Source organism: Cryptomeria japonica, chromosome 7 (assembly GCF_030272615.1).
Source record: "Cryptomeria japonica chromosome 7, Sugi_1.0, whole genome shotgun sequence".
In the NCBI taxonomy this organism is placed as follows: Eukaryota; Viridiplantae; Streptophyta; class Pinopsida; order Cupressales; family Cupressaceae; genus Cryptomeria; species Cryptomeria japonica.
Window position 1 is genome coordinate 851,080,754 of NC_081411.1, and position 25,122 is coordinate 851,105,875.

General features: G+C 32.6%; 1 protein-coding gene across 1 annotated transcript; it reads left to right on the plus strand.

The window, feature by feature from the left end:
- The first annotated feature begins 1,162 nt into the window (after positions 1–1,162).
- LOC131028965 (pyruvate decarboxylase 2) lies at positions 1,163–6,271 on the plus strand. The gene is made up of 7 exons (XM_057959347.2): positions 1,163–2,146; positions 2,236–2,399; positions 3,327–3,888; positions 4,011–4,099; positions 4,641–4,758; positions 4,885–5,073; positions 5,761–6,271. The coding sequence occupies exons 1-7, from the start codon at positions 1,631–1,633 to the stop codon at positions 5,929–5,931; spliced, it is 1,809 nt and encodes a 602-aa protein (XP_057815330.1). The 5' UTR covers positions 1,163–1,630; the 3' UTR covers positions 5,932–6,271.
- The last annotated feature ends 18,851 nt before the right edge of the window (positions 6,272–25,122 follow it).

A 25,122-nucleotide genomic window follows, 5' to 3' on the forward strand; every position in this document is an offset into this window, starting at 1 on the left:
TCTTAATATGTCTCTCTCACATTATTTGTTCCTTCAACCAATTTTTTTGCCCCCATTACTAGTATATTCCTGTACACTATTTTTTTTTTTAAATTTTCATCGCCACTTAAGGGCCTAGTTTGCCCCTCTCTCTCTCTCTCTCTCTCTCTCTCTCTCTCTCTCTCTCTCTCTCTCTCTCTCTCTCTCTCTCTCTCTCTCTCTCTCTCTCTCTCTCTCTCTATATATATATATATATATATATATATATATATCCTCTCTCTCTCTCTCTCTCTCTCTCTCTCTATATATATATATATATATCCTCTCTCTCTCTCTCTATATATATATCCTCTCTCCCTCCATATTCCAAACATAACATGACCCTATTGTTAATGGAGCCTATTATCCTCCCGATTTAGAGGTTTTGTTTTAGTCATGATGTATGCAACTAATAGACCAAAATTTTATGTAATTGAAATTCCACACCTCATACCTATTGCACACTTAAGTACGATTGCTAGTTTATCTTCGATAAACCAAAATATAAGGTAAATCTAAAAATGGCATCCCACCAAATCAAACTCTAAAATGCAGACTCACATTTCTCTAGAAATATTACCTATGCATTGCGTAGCGAAAATGTAAAATATGAAATATAGAAGCTACCTAAACTTTCGAAAGGATGAACAAGATTTTCAAGTCATTTTAGAAAGTTAATATCCTTAGCTTGATCGTAGAAGCATTCATCTTATACTGTCTCTACTTTTCGAAAATCTTGACGGTTGTTGTGCTTAGTTTCTACTATCAATTATGTGAATTTTTTTCCTCAATGTTTTGGATCAAACTCCCCGATCCTTCATTAAAAAAAAAAAAAAAACAAGATAACATAATCAAATCTTAACCGTCCATTTTAATAATAGTTCAAATAGTCTTTTTTTTCATTTTTAAACAATCCAAGAGCTTGCGGAAGTAGTTGTGAATTTGTGGGGAAGGCGTTTTGACACATGGCGTCATAGTCTGCAACGTCATGCCATTTCATCGCCGACATTACAAAAATCTTTTGAAGGTCGTGAAGACCATTCAAGCGAGACCAGTCAATACCATTTGCTGCTCCAAGCAATACCAGTCAATACCATTGCCGCAAAACATGAGCCACGCACTCCAATTGATCACAAATTTTAGAGCTTTTTTATAATCCCAAATTTTACATATATACTCTGTTTCCCACACAATTCCATGATCCACGATTCTCGCCAGCGAAGATACCACATGCACGCGGTACGAAAATCGATACAGTGAGGAATCCATTAACAGAAGAAAATTCGTTAAATTCTCCGTACAATTATCACACGTGGCAAAAGCACCACAAGACAAGAGGGTCCCAAATTTCAGTTTTGTCACCGTCCCTAAAACTACGCAACGTCGGCCAGTAGATTCATCAGCCGTTTCATGGTTTCACAATTCCGCCTGTTTTACCAACTGAATCCCAAAAGGTTACTCCTAGAAGCAATTCTTTATTCCTGGGGGCTACCTATAAATTCACTCCGATCCAGCACCATACATCATCGATTCAAAAATCTCTAAATTTGGCAGAAAATTTGTTTGTGACAGGCGAAAAAGTTGAGGAATTTTTTTAGAGAAAGAGGGGGAAATGGAATCGAGTGTAGATTTAAACTCACAGTGGCCTGAGAGCAACGATTTGGGATGTCCACCCTGCAACAAGACTGTAAACTGCGCGTTGCAGGGGTCTGGCAATGCGGTGGGGTCTGCCACGCTGGGACGCCACCTGGCTCGAAGGCTTGTCCAGGTGGGCGTGCGTGACGTTTTCTCAGTGCCAGGGGACTTCAATCTGACATTGCTGGATCATCTGATTGCAGAGCCTGAGCTCAATTTGGTGGGGTGCTGTAACGAGCTCAATGCCGGCTACGCTGCAGATGGCTATGCTCGCTCCAGAGGCGTGGGAGCCTGTGTTGTCACCTTCACTGTTGGTGGCCTCTCTGTGATCAACGCCATTGCAGGGGCTTACAGTGAGAATCTGCCGATCATATGCATAGTCGGGGGACCCAACTCCAATGACTATGGCACCAACCGTATTCTTCATCATACCACTGGCCTTTCTGACTTTAGCCAGGAGTATCGATGCTTTCAGACTGTAACATGCGCTCAGGTAGTCCCCTGTTCTTTCGATCATTTTGCTCTTCTTTTTCCTGTTTTGGATTTCTCTTTCAACTGTGTTCCTTTTTTGTGTGCTTTTAGGTGATTGTGAACAATTTGGATGATGCCAACGAGCTCATTGACCATGCGATTTCTACAGCGCTTATAGAGAGCAAGCCAGTGTATATCAGCATCAGCTGTAATCTCTCTGCAATTCCCTACCACACGTTCAGTCATGAGCCTGTTCCATTCTGTCTCACCTCCAGGTGGGCTTTCTTTTTCCTTTTTGTTAAATATTTCCTACTTACTGCTTATGTTTTCAATTATAATGTGCGAGGGTTCTTCATGTTGTGGATTTGATTTCGGAATGAACAGTTTTCACCATGGATGATCAAGATTTTAATGTCTGCAAGTGTACTTTGGTTGGCCAATCTTTTCATTTGTAGAATTTAGTGAAATCCATACGAAAGTCCTTATTTGAAGGACTTTTCTTTGGTTTTCTTTTAAGTGTTGCCAGATTAATTTTTCCCTAGTGAGGCTCAGGGCTCAAGCTAACCGATGCGTATGTGCATGAGTTCAATGCTTAGCTTCAGAGATAATTTATAGCAGTAAAAAACCAAATAGGATTGCCTCTGCATATCCAACATGTCTCTGACCTGCTACTATTGTCCTTCTGCTGTATTCACCTCTTCCTCGTTTGGGCCACTGTATTTTTTAGCAGACATGGTTCACTATACACCATTACCGTCATTTCCAACATTTTTCCACAGTACCGAGTTTTAAATTTTCATTCAAACCATTGGTTTTCTGTGGCAAGAGATTAAATTGACATTGCCGTGGGGTTCTGTGGTATTCGGGGTACTTGACTTTTCTTGTATTAATGATATGGGAATAACACTAATAAGAACCATCCTTGTCAACTCTATTCCCTTTAGGCTGATTCCTATGAGCGCGTGTCCTTTTCAAGGTGATTTTGGAAGTGTGCATTTGTTTTGTTCCACAATGGTATGTTCGTATAGTTTTTGCAATGTTTGAACTTTGAAGTGCCTTGGTGGTTAGCAGAATACATTAATTTACATTAATTTAATATAAAGCAAGGTTTGTCTTTGATGAATCTCTTAATACTGGTCAATGCATTTGAAGCTACTTTTAACTTGTTTTAGTAATAGTGTTTTTTGCTCCATTAATTGTAGGCTAAGCAATCCAAGAAGTCTGGAAGCAGCTGTGGACACTGCTGCAGAGTTTCTAAATGCAGCAGTTAAGCCTGTGTTGGTTGGGGGTCCAAAGCTCAGGGCTGCTAAGGCAAAAGATGCATTTGGGGAATTAGCAAATGCTTCAGGTTATGCTGTGGCTGCAATGCCATCTGCTAAAGGGCAGGTTTTAGAGACTCTTCCACACTACATAGGAACTTACTGGGGTGCAGTCAGCACTGCATTCTGTGCTGAAATAGTTGAGTCTGCAGATGCATATATATTTGCAGGGCCCATTTTCAATGATTATAGTTCAGTGGGATATTCGTTGCTCTTGAAGAAGGAAAAAGCTATAATTGTGCAGCCTAACAGGGTAACTGTCACAAATGGACCCACTTTTGGCTGTGTACTAATGAAAGATTTCTTAGAAGCCCTCGCAAAGAAGTTGAAGCGCAATGCAACAGCCTTTGAGAATTATCAGCGTATCTTTGTACCTCACGGTGTTCCCTTGAAAGGTGCTCCAAACGAGGCTCTTAGAGTCAATGTGTTATTCAAACACATTCAGGTAAGATTGTAGAGACTCCCTCCATGTTATAATATGAATTATGGTCAGTCAATAATTTAATTGTTGGTTTTCTTCTTGTTCTGTTATTTAATGGGTAAATATTAAAATCTGCTTGGTTGCAGGCCATGCTATCAAACGATACAGCTGTCATTGCTGAAACTGGCGATTCTTGGTTCAATTGCCAGAAGCTTAAACTCCCAGAGAAATGCGGGTAAAGTAAAATCTCTTGAAAAAATTCATAGAACTATAATACATCGTTTATTGTATCAAGAAGCTCTAATTACAAGTTAAAAATTTGCACTGAAAATAGTTCCTACAATTTATTGCAACTATTCATGCCCCTACTTGGAATTGGGTATCAGGTTTAGTCTGAAGAATAAACAGGATAGATCTTTTATGCTTCAATAAAATTTCGATGCGAGGGTTGAGAATCTGAGAGTGTAGTTAAGATCTTGTGTAGAACAGAATTTCGTTACATGCACCCAATAGTCCTGTTATGCTTCTATAAATGCACCATGGTGCATATTACAAAGCATGCTATTCTACGTTAGGGTTTATGTTAAAGTCAATAATTCATAAGGAAACTGTGATCTGATTGCCCTTACAAGAGAGATTTTATTCCAATAACCAACTGTAATATTTAATATAAAATGGGAGTCCCTGGTGCCTAGAACCAGTAACTTATGATGTTGTTTTTCTATTCTTGGGTTTGTGCAAGTGTTGAATGATTTGATCTAATGTTGATTATGTAGGTATGAGTTTCAGATGCAGTATGGGTCAATTGGTTGGTCTGTCGGAGCTACACTGGGATATGCTCAAGCCACTCCAGATAAGCGGGTCATTGCCTGTATAGGTGATGGAAGCTTTCAGGTGTGGATGCAAAGCTCTTTCTTTCATGAATCTGTAACTATTTAAGTTCTATTTTACCTATTGGTAAGTCTAGCATGCCATGATTGTCAATTAGCTTGATAAATACTTGTGTTCTTATTTGATCAGGTAACAGCCCAGGATGTTTCCACCATGATTCGATACGGCCAGAAAAGTATCGTATTTTTGATCAATAATGGAGGTTACACAATCGAGGTTGAAATTCATGATGGACCATACAATGTCATAAAGAATTGGAACTACACTGGTCTAGTAGATGCCATTCATAATGGTCAAGGGAAATGCTGGACTGCCAAGGTATATTATGCTTTCATTAATGTTACAGCTGATTCTGTTAAGGTTTTCATTCTTTGCCTGATGTTTTTCTGTTACAAATCTTAGTTAAAATTTCAAAATGTGTTCAATTGGTATTGAGCTCCACCATCTGACTAGTACTATTAGGAGGAGGCTTTAAAGCTTATTTTCTGTTTATTCCGAGGTCTAGTACTGTAGTTGTGATTAAATTGGAATTCCTTCTACTTGGATCTCTTTTCTATACATAAAAATGTTCTAGTGTTATTAATTGTCCATTTCATCAGCTTGGATTTGGCCAAAGCATTTTAATTTTTTTTTTGAACAATAAGCCATGTTACATTCAGGGGAAATCTGTAAATTGGGATGTTATTTTAGTTGCAATGTCTCATGTGGGGTGTCAGTTAGTTTTTCATGAGTTTAAGTTGATACCTCTTTGTCTGATAGTGAATGATAGTGAAAGATTGAGGAGTATCCATCCTGCCATAGTGAACTAGTTCCTTATTTATTGGTACTTATATGTGATTTGAATCTTGTTGGATTGCACAATTAGATTTTTCATGTCATTTTTCTTGGAAAATTTGAATTAAATTCTCACTTCAGGTCATTTAATCAGTTTCATCTGTTATCCGAGTTCAAATTTAGCATTTTCTATCATTCTTTTTTCCTCTAATTATATGTTTGTTTCTTCAGGTCAAAACAGAAGAAGAGGTTATTGAGGCTATTCAAACTGCCCAGGGACCTAAAAAGGACTGCTTATGCTTTATTGAAGTAATAGTACACAAGGATGACACAAGCAAAGAGTTGCTTGAATGGGGTTCTAGGGTAGCAGCAGCAAACGGCAGGCCACCAAATCCTCAGTAGAGATGCTTTGAGTTTGGAGAGATGAGCAGTTAAAGAAGCATTTTCAAAGTAGTTCACATAATAATTTTCATACATGGTGTTTAAGTCTTCTTATTTTTAATTAAAATTCAATAATAACGCTATACTTGATAATTGGGTGAGGTGGGTGATTCAGTCCTCTGACAAAGGCATGAAGGTCTTTCAACGCACAACTATTTTATGGCATCTCTAAGTGAAAGACTACAGTTTTGCAGTGTAGAGTAAATTTTGTGCACAGGATTTGTGGAGACATTTCTGATCTCCAAAATGAATTTCTTCTAGTGCATATTTATTTATTGCCAAGAAAGTTTTTGCGTTATCATATTTTGAGATTAAGTTATGGAAGCAAGCAATTTTACTATTTGCAGTCCTGGGTCACAATTGCCATTCTCAATAAGGAGATTAATGTTTTTGCTTGTTTCGTAGTAGTGTTGATTTGTCCACCATATTAGATGTGTGAATTGATATAAAACAATAAAGAAACTGAGGTGCTTACTTCAATCATGAGCATATATGGTCATCTCTTCTCTATTAACAATTCGAAAAAACTCTAGTACTAACAATATCAAAATTTGCATCCCCAAATCTGTAATATTCAGGACTAAACAATGTCCAAAACTATCACCAACAAATTATACAAAATCTCAAATAAATTAGCAATGCTATAGTATCAATCATCTTTGTTAAATTTCCACTTGAATTAGTTATACACATGCCAATAATCCCTTTTGCAAATAATAACTTCATCCACATCACCAAAACGAATCATAGAAATTGTTTCCTCCAACTTCGTTTTTTGACATTTGTAGACATTTGGCAAGACAACGATTTATTTTTCATATAGGAACAATTATGCTTATAATTTTTTTATCCTATCTATTATCTTGTGCCAACTTGATTCATAACTCATCCATTTTTATGTATCCTATCATACATTCATTCTTCAATTCTTTGTTTCAACATGTCATTTCACAATCCACATAGGTTATAGAGATGTAAATCCCAACACTTGTCTCTTGTATGTCATTTCTTGTTACAATGAGAGCATTGCAGTTTTTGAATTAATTTGCAATCTCATTTTTTTTCATGATTTTCAATCCAACATTGTCTTCAAAATAACAAAAGTTAAAGTGGGCTTACCCTTGGAGGAAACTTTGTGGTTAAGTATGCTTGAATTGGAGTAGTACTAGGGTGGGTGACCTCTCGGGAAGGTACAATGCTTCACCTCTATGTACATCACCTAGATGCAATGAATGCTAAAAGGTACAATGCTTCACCTCTATGTACATCACCTAGATGCAATGAATGCTAAGTGGATCATTCATTCTCACGAGAGATGGGTTTTTATGAGCGTCTACTAATGAAACATGGGTCAATGAGTTTGACTTGAAAACTACATAGTTGAATGAATCCTGATAGCAATATCATAATTTGACTTGTGAAAAATATCTTTTACTTATCAATTGATGAGCTTAAGGGGCTCTATAATGAATGGTTCATAACGCACAACACTTGCTAAAGGTTTTGCAAATGGGGTTGCAAGCTAAGTGGGCTTAACCTTGGACCTCTTGGCAAGGCTCAATGCTTCACCTCTGTGAGCATCACCTAGATGCGACCAAATCTAAAATTATTATATGATGTAAAGCCTCACAAAGTAAATCGCAAGTCATTGTTGAAAATTTAAGCTCTCTTTTAAGCTTATCAATACCTTGCATTAAAATTAAAAACTATGTAATATTACTACCTTTCCTTTTATATGAATTTTTATGAATATTTTGAATTAGGGTGTTGAAATAATATTATAATTTTAATATCAATGAACAAAAAGAGTAATTTAATAATAAATATTTGAAATGAGTCTTATTTAATTTTTTTTTCATATTTATTGTTTGTGTATAGCATGACACATTGTTATTTTAAAATAGGATGTTTTTCAATGTAGTTATTATAAATCCTTTGACATATATTAGTATTAAAAATTTAAACATAAAATTAATAATTAAATATTACTCAAAAAAAATAGATGTTATATTGTTTAATATGTATTTATAAGTTTAAAAATATTCCTTTAAAATATTAATTTTGTCATTTGTAAATTTATAATGATATTAAAAATTTATTGGAAAAATTACTACATTAGAAAATATATACTAGTAGTCACTAGAGATGATTCTTTGAAATATTTATTTAACTTGTATTATCACAAAAAATTGAAATAGGTTCATCAAATTCTACCTTCACCTCATTCAAGTTTTGCTTCATTCATAACACTTGAGTGTAACAAGAAACTGTTGCAATATACTATGTGTTGTTGTAGATAGAGACATTGAGTCCTACATTTTTCTCAACCATGACACAATATAATCACCAAGAAAGAACAATCTACCACTTGTACACTTTCAATCATCTATACATCCAACCCAATTTGCATCAATGAATGCAGTCAAATTGAACTTCTCACTCATGAGATACTATAAACCAAAATCTATTGTTGCATTTAGGTACTAAAAAATCCTTTTGACTGCCTTGACATGAGCTTCCTTGGGTGTTGCCTAAAACCAAGAAACCATTCCAACCATTTGCATGATATTTGATCTAGATGCAATCACATACAACAAACTACTAATCATTAACATGTACATGGTCTAATTGCTAATGTGGAATCATCATCCTTGCTCAACATGAACCTAATAGTAACCATAGGTGAAACTCCTTGCACATTGCATCACTACTACCTCCAAAGATAATGACATCAACATAAACTACTAAAATAAAAAAAACTAATCATCTTTTGATTTTATGTATAGATTGTTGTTTGCACTCTCTCTCATGCAAACCTTGATGTTGTAGATATTTATACAATCTGGATACGATGTTCTAAGGGCTTGTTTAAGTTCATAAATAGTCTTCTTCAATCTACATACAAAATCTGGTTTGTCTAAACATTGAAACCCTTCTGCTTGTTCAATGTAGACCTCTTCCTCTAATTCACCATTTACAAATGCAAATTAAACATCCATCTTGTAAACCTTGAAGTTTTTAAATGCAGATAATACCAAAAACATCCTAATTGCCTCTGATCTTGCTACCAGAGAAAAGGTCTCCTCAAAATAAATTCCTTCAACTTGAGCATATCCATTCCACACAAGTTTGGCTTTATTCTGAATCACTTTTCATTCTTCTTTTAACTTATTTCTAAAGATCCATTTGATACTAATCACATTCTTGTCTTTAAATCTCGGAACCAATTCCCATGTGTCATTCTTCTTAATTTGAGATAGGTCTTCCACCATAGAATTTAACCAACCTTTATCTTTGTTTACCTTTGAAAAAGAATTCGGTTCAATTTTTTACAGTAAGGCATAATGCACCTATCACGTGCTATCTTTGTTCTTCTCTAGGTTTAAATGACATTGTCTTTATCTCCTATGACCTGATATTTGGAATGATTCTTCTGTGCATACTTTACTAGACTCTTAGCACTTGTAATTTCTATTTCACTTCGCAAGTCTTCATCACTTTTATGGATTGGTTCATCTTTTTCATCTTCATTTGGAACCTTAATTGATTGTATTGTTCGTCCATACTCACATTTACACTTTCCATTATTCTTCTCAATCTTTTATTATAATAGATCTGTAAGCCTTTGTTGTCATAAAATAACCAAGAAAAACACCTTCATCTAATCTAGAATCACACTTACCCAAATTTTCTTCACCTCTTTTGATGTTGCATTTGCTTCTGAAAATTATAAGATTTCTCACTAAAGTTGGTCTTCCTTTCCAAATTCATATGGTGTCTTTGTAGTCCATGGTCTAATTTGAGCTATGTTCAAAATATATAAATTTGTTTCACAAGCTTCTCTCAAATACATATTTGGTAACTCATCTTGCTTCAACATGGTTCTTGCCATCTCCTAAACAATTTAGTTGCTCTTTTTAGCTACTCCATTTTGTTGAGGAGTCCTAGGAGTTGAATATTATCTTTGGATTCCATACTTTGCACAATATTATTCATATATATCAAAAGCATCCAATTTCTCTCTTAAAAAAGTAATCTGAGACATTCTATAATAATCATTGCTAAGCATTATTAAATACCCGTGACCTTGTAAACTATTTGCCCTCATAGGTCTGCACAAAGCAATATGAACCAAATCTAATGGCTTTGTGGTAGAATACTCCTTAGTAGGGATTCTACACTTTGTATACTTTCTCTTGTGACATGGTTTGCAACTTGTAGATGGAGGCTTCTTAATCTTTGGCATTTCTCTTACCATTCCCTTTGAGCTAACTCTCACAAGATCATCAAAGTTAACATTCCCAATATTTTATGCCACAACCAACTCTTTTCCATTTGTATGACAAAGCAATTATTTTCATTCACGTCATTGAGATGATACACATCATTGTTAGTTTTTCTTCCTTTTGCAACTAACTCTCTAGTATCCTTCTTCTTGATTTCACATCCCTTTTTGTTGAATAAAAGATTACAATCATTATCACACATTTGAGTAACACTCAAAAGATTATGTGTCAAACCTTCTACATACCAGACATTGTAAGTTCTTGTCTTTCCATCATGAATACTTAAAGTACCCTTACCGGTAATTTTGGCAACAGAACTGTCTCCTCCATCAAACTTCTTGAATTCATAAATTCACTTATCACCAGTCATGTGACTGGAACATCTGTTGTCAATGATCCATAAATTCTTCTCCTTTTAAGCATGTAAAGCAATCTAAGCTACCATAGACTTCTTTATTTTTTGACCTTCTGATTTCTTCTTCCAAACCTTCCACGAGTCATTGTCATGACTCAATGTGTTATTTCACTTAGTCTCCAACATAGGAGAACTCACAAAATTACTTCTACATTTTCTTACAATAAGTCCAAAGTTGTTGCACTTATGACAAATGATATTGAAATCAAATAATAGAGAAAAAAAAGTTTTTGCTAACAAAGTTATTTCTTCTTGCTGATCCCTTTCTATTGTCTACAACCTTGTGACCAAAATGGTTGCCATGAAAATAATAACTAAAAAAAGATTGATTAAACTTGGTACTGAATCCTTATCCTCTTGATGCATGTGCTTTGGATATCTTATTTTCTCTTCATACTTGAATGAAGTAATCATTCATCTTCATACTTTCTTTATTTGTCACGACTTGTTCAAACTTTGAACTTTCGGAGCCCTTTTATTCCAAATTCTTTGCAATTATCGTTATAGACTATTAGGTCATAATTCCCTTTTGATCTTCTATAAATCCAATGGTGGTTTTCATATGCTGCGACCTATGAGTTTCAATTATCTGATCCAACATCTTAGTACTTTTTCCACACTTCAACTTTAATTGACTATTTTCTTTTCCAAGATCTCTTCTCAATGCTACAATCTTTGCCTTTAGCTTTTCACAGCCCTTGTCTCTAGCCACTAGTATCTCTATCAAAACTTCTTCAATCCTCTTTGCTTCTAAAAATGAGGTTTCAGACTAGATTGAGTGTTGTCTTTGTCTTTGCTCTCTTTATAGACCTTGACTAGTTCTTTGTTGATAATGGGTTTTTCTATAATGACTCATTTTTCTATGATCTCATCAAAAGATGTGGTACGTTGAATATGTAAATGGAATCCCATTTCTTGATTCAAGTTTTGGACAAAGACGGTGACAAGTTTCTTTTCAGGAATAGGCCATGGGAATGGACTAGTGAGATGTCTCCACCATTATAAGAAAGGCAAAAAATTCACCATTCTTTTGTTTTGTGCTATAAAGGTCCACCATGGTGATCTCATGTTCGATGTTGTAGGAAAAGTGTGTGACAAATCAGGTGGCTAGCTTTGAAAATGTGTTATGGTTCCATAAGGGCGATGGGTAAAAAATCAAGGGTGTATCCTCCTAAGTGTCTAGGGAATACTCTCAAGAGGTAAGCATCAAGTTAACAACCTCTTGGCATGCAATATATAATTCTTTAAGAAGTTCCTTATAATTTCCCTTTCCTTTGTATTTATTGAATTTAGACATCTCAAAGCTTTGAGGAAAGAGGATTATGGTGATGGACTTGTCAAAAGGATAAGGACATATCTTTTGGAAAGTGTAGGTTTTCTTTTGATGTCCTAGTTGAAGTCCCTTAAGAGTGTCTTTGATTTGTTGAACATCTTGTGCTAAAGAAATTGTGAGATTAGGAGTTGATAGTGGTTGTTGATCAGTGATGATAGTTTGGAATATTTGAATTCTTTGATAAGTGGATGAAATGGGGTTTGAGGTTTAAAGGGTGTGAGGTGTGTTTAATGGGATTGATGTAGAGATTTGAGGAGTTTTGAACCCACGACAGAACTAAAGGGGGGGAGGGGGGGGGGGGGGGTGGGGGGTCTAAAAGATTGATCTATCAAATTTTAAGCAATATTTAACCATTCTACAACAATACTAAAAACATCAATCATCAATGCATGAACACCAGATTTACATGGAAAAACCATGACTAAGGTGCACAACCTTAGGGCAAGATACATAGACTTAAACAATTGAAGCTCATTGCTTCATGGCAAGATACAAAGAGCTGCCAAGAGACCCACTATCTTTTAGCAACATAAAGAATAACAAAATTGATATGAAAAGAATCTCCTAATCATGAAATTATCCTTGAACCTCTGTGTCAAGTGACCAATATCATGGCAAAAACATTTGACATCAACCAAAGTCTTAAAACATTGTCATGGTGAATATATCACCATAAAAGCTCTTCACAAACTAACTTTCACACATTCACAATACCAAATCTGCTTGCACATTATTCACATTCACTTCACATCAATTCACACTCCTTCCATTGCACAACTCATACATCTACACTCCTTAAATACAAGTTAGATCATCAAAAACCTAGTTGAGGATTGTCCATAAACAAAGTATATAATATTGTATAAAATATGACACTCAAACCAAAAATACCTAATGCGGTCCACTCCAAGAGAAAGAGGGGACCCAAATCCTTCACAACACATCCTTCTAAGTTGAATCCAATGTATCACACATACTAACACATCCTCCAAAATCGGCACCAAACCTAACATGTAGATAAGTAATAGAACTTGGTAACTAGTTGGCTAAAACATTTTCCAATGCAAATTACTTAACACGGATATCCACACACCACGGTGAGACCCATAACAATATTCTAACTCAACCTCCAATGCATATCCAGACCAACAAGTATGATCCAATCAATATAATCCAATCAGACACACTGAAAAACATAACACAACTAAACATACCAAACACAGACCAACATAACTCACTTGCAAAATAGAAACACCACCAGAGAATTGAATCAATAGAATATGCACTTTTATTTTCTAATTAATAGAATGCTAACACGTTCATTGAAAAAAAGTTAAATTAACATACTTAAAATAAAATTTCCACAAGCCATAAAATTTCCACAAGCCATAAATATAGATTTTATAGATTTCTAGATTAATTGAATGAATAGAGTTTCTTCATCAACAGTTTAGACCATGAATTACATTATCGTGACGATAATGGAGGATCATGTTGTGTGATAAAAAAAAATTGATAAAAATATATTGCTCGCACAATATAATTCAAAAATCTAGAAACTCTATACTTGAATCTGTGAGAGTGCGAAATTACCTATAACGACTATTGATACGCACTATATTCATTCATTTTACTTCTCTTCAATAAATCAAAGCATAAGGTAAACCCAAAATTGACATACCGCCAAATCAAAATTCTAATATAAAATAAAAACAACTACCTAATTGAACTTTCGGAGGGAGGAGCAATCAAATCCTGAACATGACTGCAGAAGCGTCTTCTTATACTGTCTATACTTTTTAAAATCTTGACCGTCCAATTTATTAATAGTTTAAATAGTCTTTTTCTCAGTTTTTTTAAAATATCCAGAACTTGCGGAAGTAGTTGTGGGGGAGGCATTTCACACCTTCCGTAAAGTCTGCTAAACTTTCAAACCAAAATTGATGGTTATTTCGTCACCGACATCTTAGAAAGATCTTTTGTAGTCATTAATACCATTAACCCTTCAAAACCATCAACCCCAAAACATGAGCCACACACTCCAATTGATTTCAAATTTTACATTTTTTTTTTTAAAATCCCAAATTTTACATATTTACTTGTTCCTCACACAATTCCAACATCCACCATTCTCGCCAGCGAATATACATATATTGAATCACAATGGTAAATGTAATTATCTGCGTTCTTCAAATATTTATTTGTCGTTATATTAGTACTTGTCGTTAGGTTAGTATTATTGCAATCGGTTGGACCAGATTTTCATTGACTCGTTATATTTAGTTCACCTAATAATATTTAGATCATTAAATTTTTAGGTCATGAGTTATAATAATATATATTATGCCTATTTCATGTTTTTCCACCAATTATTTCTATGATTTTTTTCTTTCAATGGTTTTTTTAAATTTTTCAATAGTTAAGATTCATGATTTTTAAGTTTTCAAATTAGAGAAATTGTTTTTCTTCAATCTAATTGGTTCAAATACTTTGCATCTTATTACAGGATTTCCGGATCTTTCTACATGAGTTTGTTAAGGCAATTTTTTAAGCATTAAAATAATATTTAGTTCACCTAATAATATTTAGGTCATTAAATTGGTCATTAGGTTTCATTAAATTTTTAGGTCATGAGTGTCACCTAATACTCATATGTGCTGATTTATTTGGTTCAATAATAGCATAGGAAATCAATTAAACTAATAATAATATATATTATGCCTATTTCATGTTAACAAACAATATTTATACCATAACAAATATATATGATTTCAATAAAATAGCATAACAAATTTTGTCTTATTGAAATTATTCCCAAATCCACTTTCTACATGAGTTTTTTAACGTAAATTTTTAGGTCATTAAATTTTTAAGTCATTAGTTATAATAATATATATTATGGCTATTTCATGATAACAAAAAATATTTATACTATAACAAATATATCATATATTTCAATAAATAGCATAATGAATTTTACCTTCTATGATATTTAGCTTAACCATATGTTGCAATTTTTCTTAAGTTGAAATCTATTCTAATTTAAGCCTCATATATAATTGAATTAAAAAATAAGATTTTCATTGAATAATATTAAAATTGTTATAAAAAATAGTTACATTTTAATTGAAGATTATGTATATGAATACATATTTTTATATTTTTCATAAAAAATGAAACTTGATTTGTTCTAGTTGATTGGAAATATCTTTGTTTATCTTTAATATCAATTGAAAATGAGAAGATAATGACACGATCTCCAAAATATATTAGATCAAAATCTTTAAATTGTAGCACTTTTAAACTAATGTAATAATTAGAAAGCATAAGACAAATATCTAATTCTTCATAAATATAAAAGAATAACATATCTAATTAAATCAACTACTACATTATTTTTTATAACCATTCTAAAATATGTGTTCCATAGTTTAATTTGGATGTGAGTGGAGTATTTAAAAAGCTGAAAAAGCAAGTATTTTAGTCTATCACTAACAAGAAATTGACAATGCAATTTTTTTTAATTAAACATTTTAAGTATTTTTTAGTATTTTTCTTTAATGAATATTGTGATTTGTACTATTTTTATCTTTGATAGGTTGGAATTTTTAAAATAATGTTTCTCTTCATATTTATTGTTATTATAAAATAAGAAAAAATAAATTATAAAATACACCATGAAGAACTAGTTCTTTAAAAATTAAATTTAGTTCTTTCAACTTTCTTTGAGGGCAAAAAATTACAAAATAATCTGAATATTTTATCAACCTATTAGCTTTTAATATTTTCCATTATATATCTTTCTTCAATAATATTTAATTTTTTTAAATAAAAATCAATTTATAAAATAAAAAATACAATCTTTTACAAAATTACATTATTTTTTACCATTGCAATTAAATTAGAGTTTGGATTTATGATTAGAGTTCAAGTAACCTTAGGAATTAATCTTCTTAAATTAGAATTAGGTTTACTATTAAATTAGGGTTATAGTTATATTTTGTATTTTATCTTTTATATCTTAAATTATATCTTGTATTATAATAGTAAAATTATTATTTTATTTAGGTTAGGGTTATCCTCATGTAGTTTAATATTACAATATATCTTACTTTTTCTAATAATCAACTTCATTTCTCAAAATCAAAATTAAAATCAATTTAAAACACATATAAGTTTAACTTACAATATATATTACAAAAAATAAAATCTTAGATACTTTTCTTATTACATTTATTACTTCTACTTCTTCTATACAATATTAAAGCGACAAGTACTAGCCACTACGTGGCACTTGTTTTGATTTTGTAACTATTTTACATATTGTTGATTCTAGCATACTATGATTGTCAATTAGTTTTATAAATGTTTTTCTTATTTGAGCCTAGGATATATCTATCATGATTCAATCCGGCCAGAAAAGTATCATATTTTTTATGAACGAGGTTGAAATCCGTGATGGACCATACAATGTGATAAAAAATTGGAACTACACTAGTCTAGTAGATGTCATTCATAATGGTGAAGGGAAATGTTGGACTGACAAGGTATATTATGCTTTCATTAATGTTACAACTAATTTTGTTAAGGTTTTCATTCTCCATTGTACTTTCAGGGGAAATTGGTAAATTGAGATGTTATTTTACTTGCAATGTCTTATGTGGGGTGTCGGGTGTGTAGTCAAAATTACTTGTCAATTTTTCATGATTTTAAGTTGATACCTTATTGTTTGATAGTGAAAGATTGAAGAGTATTCATTCTATCATAGTTAACTAGTACATGAACTTGCTATCATCCCTTATTTGTTTATACTTATATGTGATTTGAATCTTGTTGGATTGTACAATTAAGAAACATTGGCATCTTCATCTATTGTGCTCAGATTTTTTATATCATTTTCCTTGGAAAATCTGAATTAAATTCTCACTTCAGATCATTTAATCAGTTTCATCTGTTATCCAAGTTCAAAATTAACATTTTATATCATTCTTTTTTCCTCTAATTATATATTTTATTCTTCAAGTTAAAGCAGAAGAAGAGCTTATTGAGGTTATTCAAACTACCCAGTGACCTGAAAAGGATTGTTTATGCTTTATTGAAGTAATAGTACACAAGGATGACACAAGCAAAGAGTTGCTTGAATGGGGGTATAGGGTAGCAATAACAAACAGTAGTTCACATAATGATTTTCATACATGATGTTTAAGTCTTCTTATTTTTTAATTAAAGGATAAAGCAGGTTTTTCAATAATAACACTATACTTGATAATTAGGTGAGGTGAGGTGGGTAATTCAGTCCTCTGGCAAAGGCATGAAGGGCTTTCAACGCACAACTATTTTATGGCATCTTTAAGTGAAGGCTATAGTTTTGTAGCATAGAGTAAATTTTGTGTACTGGATTTGTGGAGACATTTTTTTTGTCTCCAAAATGAATTTCTTCTAGTGCATATTTATTTATTTATTGTCAAGAATTTTTTTGCGCTCTCATATTTTGAGATTAAATTATTTAAGTAAAGCATTGTTACTATTTGCAATCATGGGTCACAATTGGCATTTTTAATAACGAGATTAATAATTTTGCATGTTTGGTAGAAGTGTTTATTTATCCACAATATTAGATGTGTGAAGGACTATAAAAAATAAAGAAACTGTGAGGAGTCACTCTTCTGGTGCTCACTTCAATCATGATCACATACGGCCATCTCTTCTCTATCAGCAATTCCCAAAACTCTAGAACTTACAATTTCAAATTTTGCATTCCCAAATCTATAATATTGAGGATTAAACACTGTCCAAAACTATCTTCAACAAATTATGCAAAATCTCAAATAAATTAACAATGCTATAGTATCAATCATCTCTATTAAATTTCCACTTGAATTAGTTATACACGTGCCAATAAACATCCCTTTTGCAAATAATAACTTCATCAAAACGAATCATAGAAATTGTTTCCTCCAACTTCACTTTCTATAGATATTTGGCAAGACAATGATTTCTTTTTCATATAGAAACAATTATGCTTGAATAAATTTTTTATCCTATCTATTATCTTGTGCCAACTCGATTCATAACTCCATCCATTTCTATGCATCGTGACATACATTCATTCTTCAATTCTTTGTTTCAACATGTCATTTCACAATGATTTGCCAATCCACATAGGTTATAGAGATGTAAATCCCAACACTTGTCCCTTGTATGTCATTTCTTGTTACAATGAGAGCATTGCAATTCTTGAACTAATTTGCAAGAACTTGTAACATTTGTAACTTTATTTTTTTTATCTGCCTTCATACTTTAGCCTCATTATTGGTTCAATTGGTTATCGCATTCCTTGTTCATGATTTCTTAATCCATGACCTTTGTATCTCATTTTTTTCATGATTTTCAAACCAACATTGTCTTCAAAATAACTCAAGCTAAGTGGGCTTACCCTTGGAGGAAACTTTGTGGTTAATTACACTTGATTTGGATTAGTACTAAGATGGGTGACCTCATGGGAAGGCACAATGTTTCACCTCTTTGTACATCACTTAGATGCAATGACTAATAAGTGAATCATTCATTCTCATGGGAGATGGGTTCTTATGAACCACTAATGATGAAACATGGGTCAATGAGTTTGACTTGAAAACTACATGGTTGAATCCTGATAGCAATATCATAATTTAACCTGTTGTGGAAAATATCTCTTACTTATCAATTGATGAGCTTAAGGGGCTCTATAATGAATGGTTCATAAGGCACAAAACTTGCTCAATGTTTTGCAAATGAGGTTGCAAGCTAAGTGGGCATAACCTTGGAGGAAACTTTGTGGTTAAGCATGCTTGAGTTGGAGTATTAATGGGATGGGTGACCTCTTGGGAAGGCCCAATGCTTCACCTCCGTGAGCCTCACCTAGATGCAATGAGTACTAAGAGGTTCATTCATTCTCATGAGAGATGGGTTCTTGTGAACCACTACTTGTGAAACATGGGTCAGTGAGTTTGACTTGAAAACTACAGAGTTGAATCCTAATAGCAATATCATAATACACTGACCAAATCTAAAATTATTATATGGTGTAAAGGTCTCTCTACTGAGTTAAAGCCTCACAAAGTAAATTGCAAGTCTTTGTTGAAAATTTAAGCTCTCTTTTAAGCTTATCAATAGCTTGCATTAGAATTAAGAACTATGTAATATTACTACCTTTCCTTTTATATGGATTTTTTAAATTAGGGTGTTGAAATAACATTAATTTTTTAATATCAATGAACTAAAAGAATAATTTAACAATAAATATTTGAAATGAGTTTTATTTATAAAAAAAAATCATATTTATTGTTTGTGTATAGCATGACACATTGTTATTTTAAAATAGGATGTTTTTCAATGTAGTTATTATAAATCCTTTGACATATATTAATATTAAAAATTTAAACACAAAATTTATAATTAAATATTAAAAAAAAATAGATGTTATTTTTGTTTAATATGTATATATAAGTTTAAAAATATTCCTATAAAATATTAATTTTGTCACTTGTAAATTTATAATGATATTAAAAAATTATTACATTAGAAAATATATACTAGTAATAGTATAGATATTTTAAATGTATATGTGGAAAAGATGTCAAAAGTTATAATATACGACGACTTCTTCAAAGTCAAGATTAACATTACTATTTAAAAATAAATAAAAATAACTCTTCAAAATCAGAATATATCAATTAAATATTTATAAGAATTCCTTATTTTACTTTCAACTATACTTCAAAATCACATAAACATCAAAATTTAATAAATGTTTTACTTTCAACTATACTTCAAAATCTAGTCATGTTGAATCCGTGACTATATTCTTTGAAATATTTATTGAACTTGTATTATCACAAAAAATGAAATAGGTTCATCATATTCTACCTTCACCTCCTTCAAATTTTGCTCCATCCATAACACTCGAGTGCAACAAGAAATTGTTGCAATGTTCTATGTATTTGTTGTAGATAGGGACATTGAGTCCTACATTTTTCTCAACCATGACATAATATAATCACCAAGAAAGACCGCTCTACCACCTGTACACTTTCACTCGTGTATGCATCAAGCCCAATTTGCATCAATGTATGCAGTCAAATTGAACTTCTCACTCATGGGATACCATAAACCAAAATCTATTGTTGCATTTAGGTACTTAAAAATCCTTTTTACTACCTTGACATGAGCTTTCTTGGGTGTTGCTTGAAACCTAGCAAACATTCCAACCATGTGCATGATAATTGTTCTAGATGCAATCACATACAACAAACTACCAATCATTAACATGTACAGGGTCTAATTGCTAAAGTGGAATCATCATCCTTGCTCAACATGAACCTAGTAATCATAGGTGTGACGACCAGTTTGCACTCTTCCATTTTACTTGCTCAACATCTCTTTTATGTACTTGACCACCGAAAAATAAATATACCTCTTTCTAATTGATAAATATATAAACCAAAAAAAAATGATGGCTCACCAAACATTGACATCTCAAACTCCTTTTGCATTGCATCCCAAAACCCCTTGCACATTGCATCACTACCACCTCCAAAGATAATGTCATCAACATATACTACTACTATAAAAAACTAATCATCTTCTCATTTTATGTATAGATTGTTGTTTTCACTCTCTCTCATGCAAACCTTGTTGTTGCAAATACTTATACAATCTAGATACCATGTTCTAAGGGTTTGCTTAAGTTCATAAAGAGTCTTCTTCAATCTAAGTACAAAATGTGGTTTGTTTGAACATTGAAACCCTTCCGCTTGTTCAATGTAGATCTCTTTCTCTAACTCACCATTTAGAAATGCAAATTTAACATCCATCCTGTAAACCTTGAAGTTTTTAAATGCAGATACTACCAAAAACATCCTAATTGCCTCTAATCTTGCTACCATATAAAATGCCTCCTCAAAATCAATTCCGTCTACTTGAGCATATCCATTATACACAAGTTTGACTTGATTTTGAATCACTTTTCGTTCTTCATTTAACTTATTTCTAAAGACCCATTTGATACCAATCACATTCTTGTCTTTAAATCTCGAAACCAACTCCCATGTGTTATTCTTCTTAATCTGAGATAGGTCTTCTACCATAGAATTTAATCAACCTTTCTCTTTCCTTACCTTTGAAAATGAATTTGGTTAAATTTTTTACAGTAAGGCATAATGCACCTATTCACATACTTTCTTTGTTCTTCTCTAGGTTTGAACACCATTATCTTTATCTCCTACGATTTGATCTTTGGAATGATTCTCTTGCACATACTTTACTAGACTCTTAGCACTTGTAATTTCTATTTCACTTTGTGAGTCTTCATCACTTTTAAGAATTGATTCATTTTTTTCATCTCCATTTGGAACCTCAATTGATTGTATTGTTCATCAATACTCACATTTACACTTTCCACTACTCTTCTCAATCTTTTATTATAACATCTATAAGCCTTTTTTGTCATTAAATAACCAAGAAAAATACCTTCATCGAATCTAGAATCACACTTACCCAAATTTTCTTCACCTCTTTTGATGTGGCATTTGCTTCTGAAAATTCTAAGATTTATCTTTATTATTATTCTTATCCTCTTGTTTCTTGTTTTTTCGTCTCTTTTTGCAAGTTTCCTTATCTTGCCCCTTTTATCACTATTTTCTCTCTTGCTCATCATTTTATTTTATCCTTTTCTCTCATTCTCACCTTTTATTTTTATTTTCATTATTTTCTTCTTTTATTTTTTAATTTATTTTATTTCGCTTTGAACCTCACGCCTCCTTTCCTTGCCTCTCTTCTTCTTTTTAGCCAAGGTCTAGCCTGCAGCTTATCATTTCATGTTCTTAGCTCTCTAGTATCCTGATGATGGATCATAGAGTGTGGTCGAAACGTTGATGCAAAAAACTGCTACACAGTCTAATCTAGAATGTGTGAGATTCTAAGATTTCTCAGTGAAGTTGGTTTTCCTTTCCACAATTCATATAGTATCTTTGTAGTCCTAGGTCTAATTTTAGCATTATTTAAAATACATAAAGTTATTTGACAAGATTCTCTCCAATACATATTTGGTGACTCATCTTGCTTCAACATGACCTTCTTGCCATCTGCTAAAAAATCTAGTTCTTCCTTTTCGCCACTCCATTTTGTGGTAAGGAGTTGAATATTGTCTTTGGATTCCATGCTTTGCGCAATATTATTCATATATATCAAAAGTAAATCCTCCACCTCTATTTGATCAAACATTTGATTGTTCCACCAATTTTATTTTTTACCATAGCCTTAGAAGCCTTAAACTTGTCAAAAGCATCTAACTTCTCTCTTAAAAAAGTATTCCAAGACATTCTGTAATAATCATTAGTGAGCATTATTAAATACCTGTCACATTGTAAACTATTTGTCCTCATAGGTTTGCATAGAATAATATGAAACAAATCTAATGGCTTTGTGGTAGAATCCTCCTTAGTAGGTAATCTACTCTTCTTATGATTTCCCTCATGACATGGTTTGCAACTTGTAGGTGGAGGATTCTTAATCTTTGGCATTTCTCTTACCATTCACTTTGAGCTAACTCTCACAAGATCATCAAATTTAACATTTCCCAATATTTTATGCCACAGCCAGTTGACTCTTTTCCATTTGTATGACAAAGCAATTATTCGCATTCACGTCATTCAATATACTAGTTTAATTTCAAACCCTATTCCTCCTATTCAATATACACACACAAATCCATCAGTCAATTTTTTTAGGAGAGGATACATGATAAAAATCAAAGAGGAAGTTGCAGACAGGAAATAAATTCACTTACTTCTATAGAAGTGCAGACACAGTTGCAGTGGGGTATGGAGGGAGGGAGGGAGGGAGAGAAGAAGAGAAAGAGGGAGAGAGAGAGAGAGAGAGAGAGAGAGAGAGAGAGAGAGAGAGAGAGAGAGAGAGAGAGAGAGAGGCACCTTGTATGCATTTGAGAGGGGGAGACAATACACTTACATGTGTATATATATGTTTAATATATTATATATATACATATATTATATGTACATAAACATATTATATATACAATATCATATTATACACATATTATATATACAATATCATATTATACACATATTATATATTACATATATTATATGTATATACACATATTATATATAGAATACCATATTATACAATAGCGCGTACGCGTTGTTTATAGTAAAGGTAGCGCGTACGCATTGTTTATAGGGAAACAAGTGCGTACGCGTTGCTTACACTATAAGTACCCCGTACACACTTTTTAAACCATAAGTACCCCGTACGCGATTTTGACTGTTTAGGCTTGGAAATAGGCCTGGATGACAAAGCTACGGTTTGGAAGTTTGATTTCCATCTATTTCTCTCATTTTTGACATGTTTTATTTTATCAACTTGGTTTATCGACTTTGTCATCATCAGGTTTACACTTCATAAAGTGGGTATTTCTAAAATTGCCACCATTTTTCACCCATCTTCTGAGCTTTCTAACCATATAATTTTTTTTCAATTTGAACAACAATAACATATTATTATTGAATTTCTTGTACTAGTGTCTCCATAGTTCTCACAGACATAGGTGCACCATTTTTTGAATAACTTTTGATATACTTATCCAAATTTAAAAAACTTTATATATTATTGTATTGCACTTGATTATTTACAATTAAAAAAAAAATTGTATTTTCGATTTGTTTAGTGCAACTTATGCTTCGCGCATGAACAGGTACCTAATTTTCAGGATTTGCTCGATTGGAAAAATCATAAAAAAAAAAATACTAAACAAAAAAATACACATCTTCTTGTGCTCACTCTTAACTATCTTTTTGCCAAAGGACTTGTCGAAATACTAAATCTAACTATGACTTTTTTGATGCGCACGTCAGACACTATGTTATGTTATTCAGAAAAAATCAGGGTCATTTTTTTGTGCGCAAAGGATTTGACCCCCTTAATCTTATCCAATTTTGAAAAAGTTTAGTAGTTTGGAAACTAGATTTAGAGTACTACAATATTTGTTCTTTGATTATCTTTATATCTTGAGTGGATGACTTTCAAATTTTGCCTCCAAGTTCAGGTTCGCCTGATTTCAGAAAAAAAGTGTCCACTTATACCCCCTTTTTTACCACCATCTTTGTGCACTTACCCTACACATCATTGTTAGTTTTTCTTCCTTCTATAACTAACTCTCTAATATCCTTCTTCTTGATTTCACATCCTATTTTGTTGAATAAAATATCGTAATCATTATCACACATTTGACTCACACTCAAAAGATTACGTGGCAAACAATCTACATACAAGACATTGTAAGTTCTTATCTTTCCATCATGAAGACTTAAAGTACCCTTACCAGAAATTTTGGCAAAAAAATTGTTACCAAGAGTAATATCTCCTCCATCAAACTTCTTGAAATTCATAAATTTGCACTTGTCACCAGTCACGTGACTGGAATATCTATTTTAATGATTCATAAATTTTTATCATCAGAGCATGTAAAGCAATTTGAGCCACCATAGACTTCTTTATTTTTTGACGTTCCAATTTCTTCTTCCAAACCTTCCAAGAGTCATTGTCATGACTCACTATGTTATTTCACTTAGTCTCCAACATAGGAGAACTCACAAAATTGCTTCTACAATTTCTTACACTAAGTCCAAAGTTGTTGCGCTTATGACAAATGATATTGAAATCAAATAATAGAGCGAAATTTTTTTTGCTAACAAAGTTATTTCTTCTTACTAAGGCCTTTCTACAATCTACAACCTTATGACCAAAATGGTTGCAATGAAAATAATAACTAGACAAAAGAATGATTAAACTTGGTATTGAATCCGTATCCTCTTGATTCTTGTGCTTTGGATATCCTACTCTCTCTTTGTACTTGAATTAAGTAACCATTCTTCTTCATACTATCTTTATTTGACACAAATTGTTCAAACTTTGAACTTCCAGAGGGCTTTTATTCCAAATTCTGCAACTGTCGTCATGGACTATTATGTTATAATTCCCTTTTGATCTTCCTTAAATCCAATGGTGGTTTTGATGTGTGGAGATCTTTGAATTTCAATTATCTGATCGAACATCTT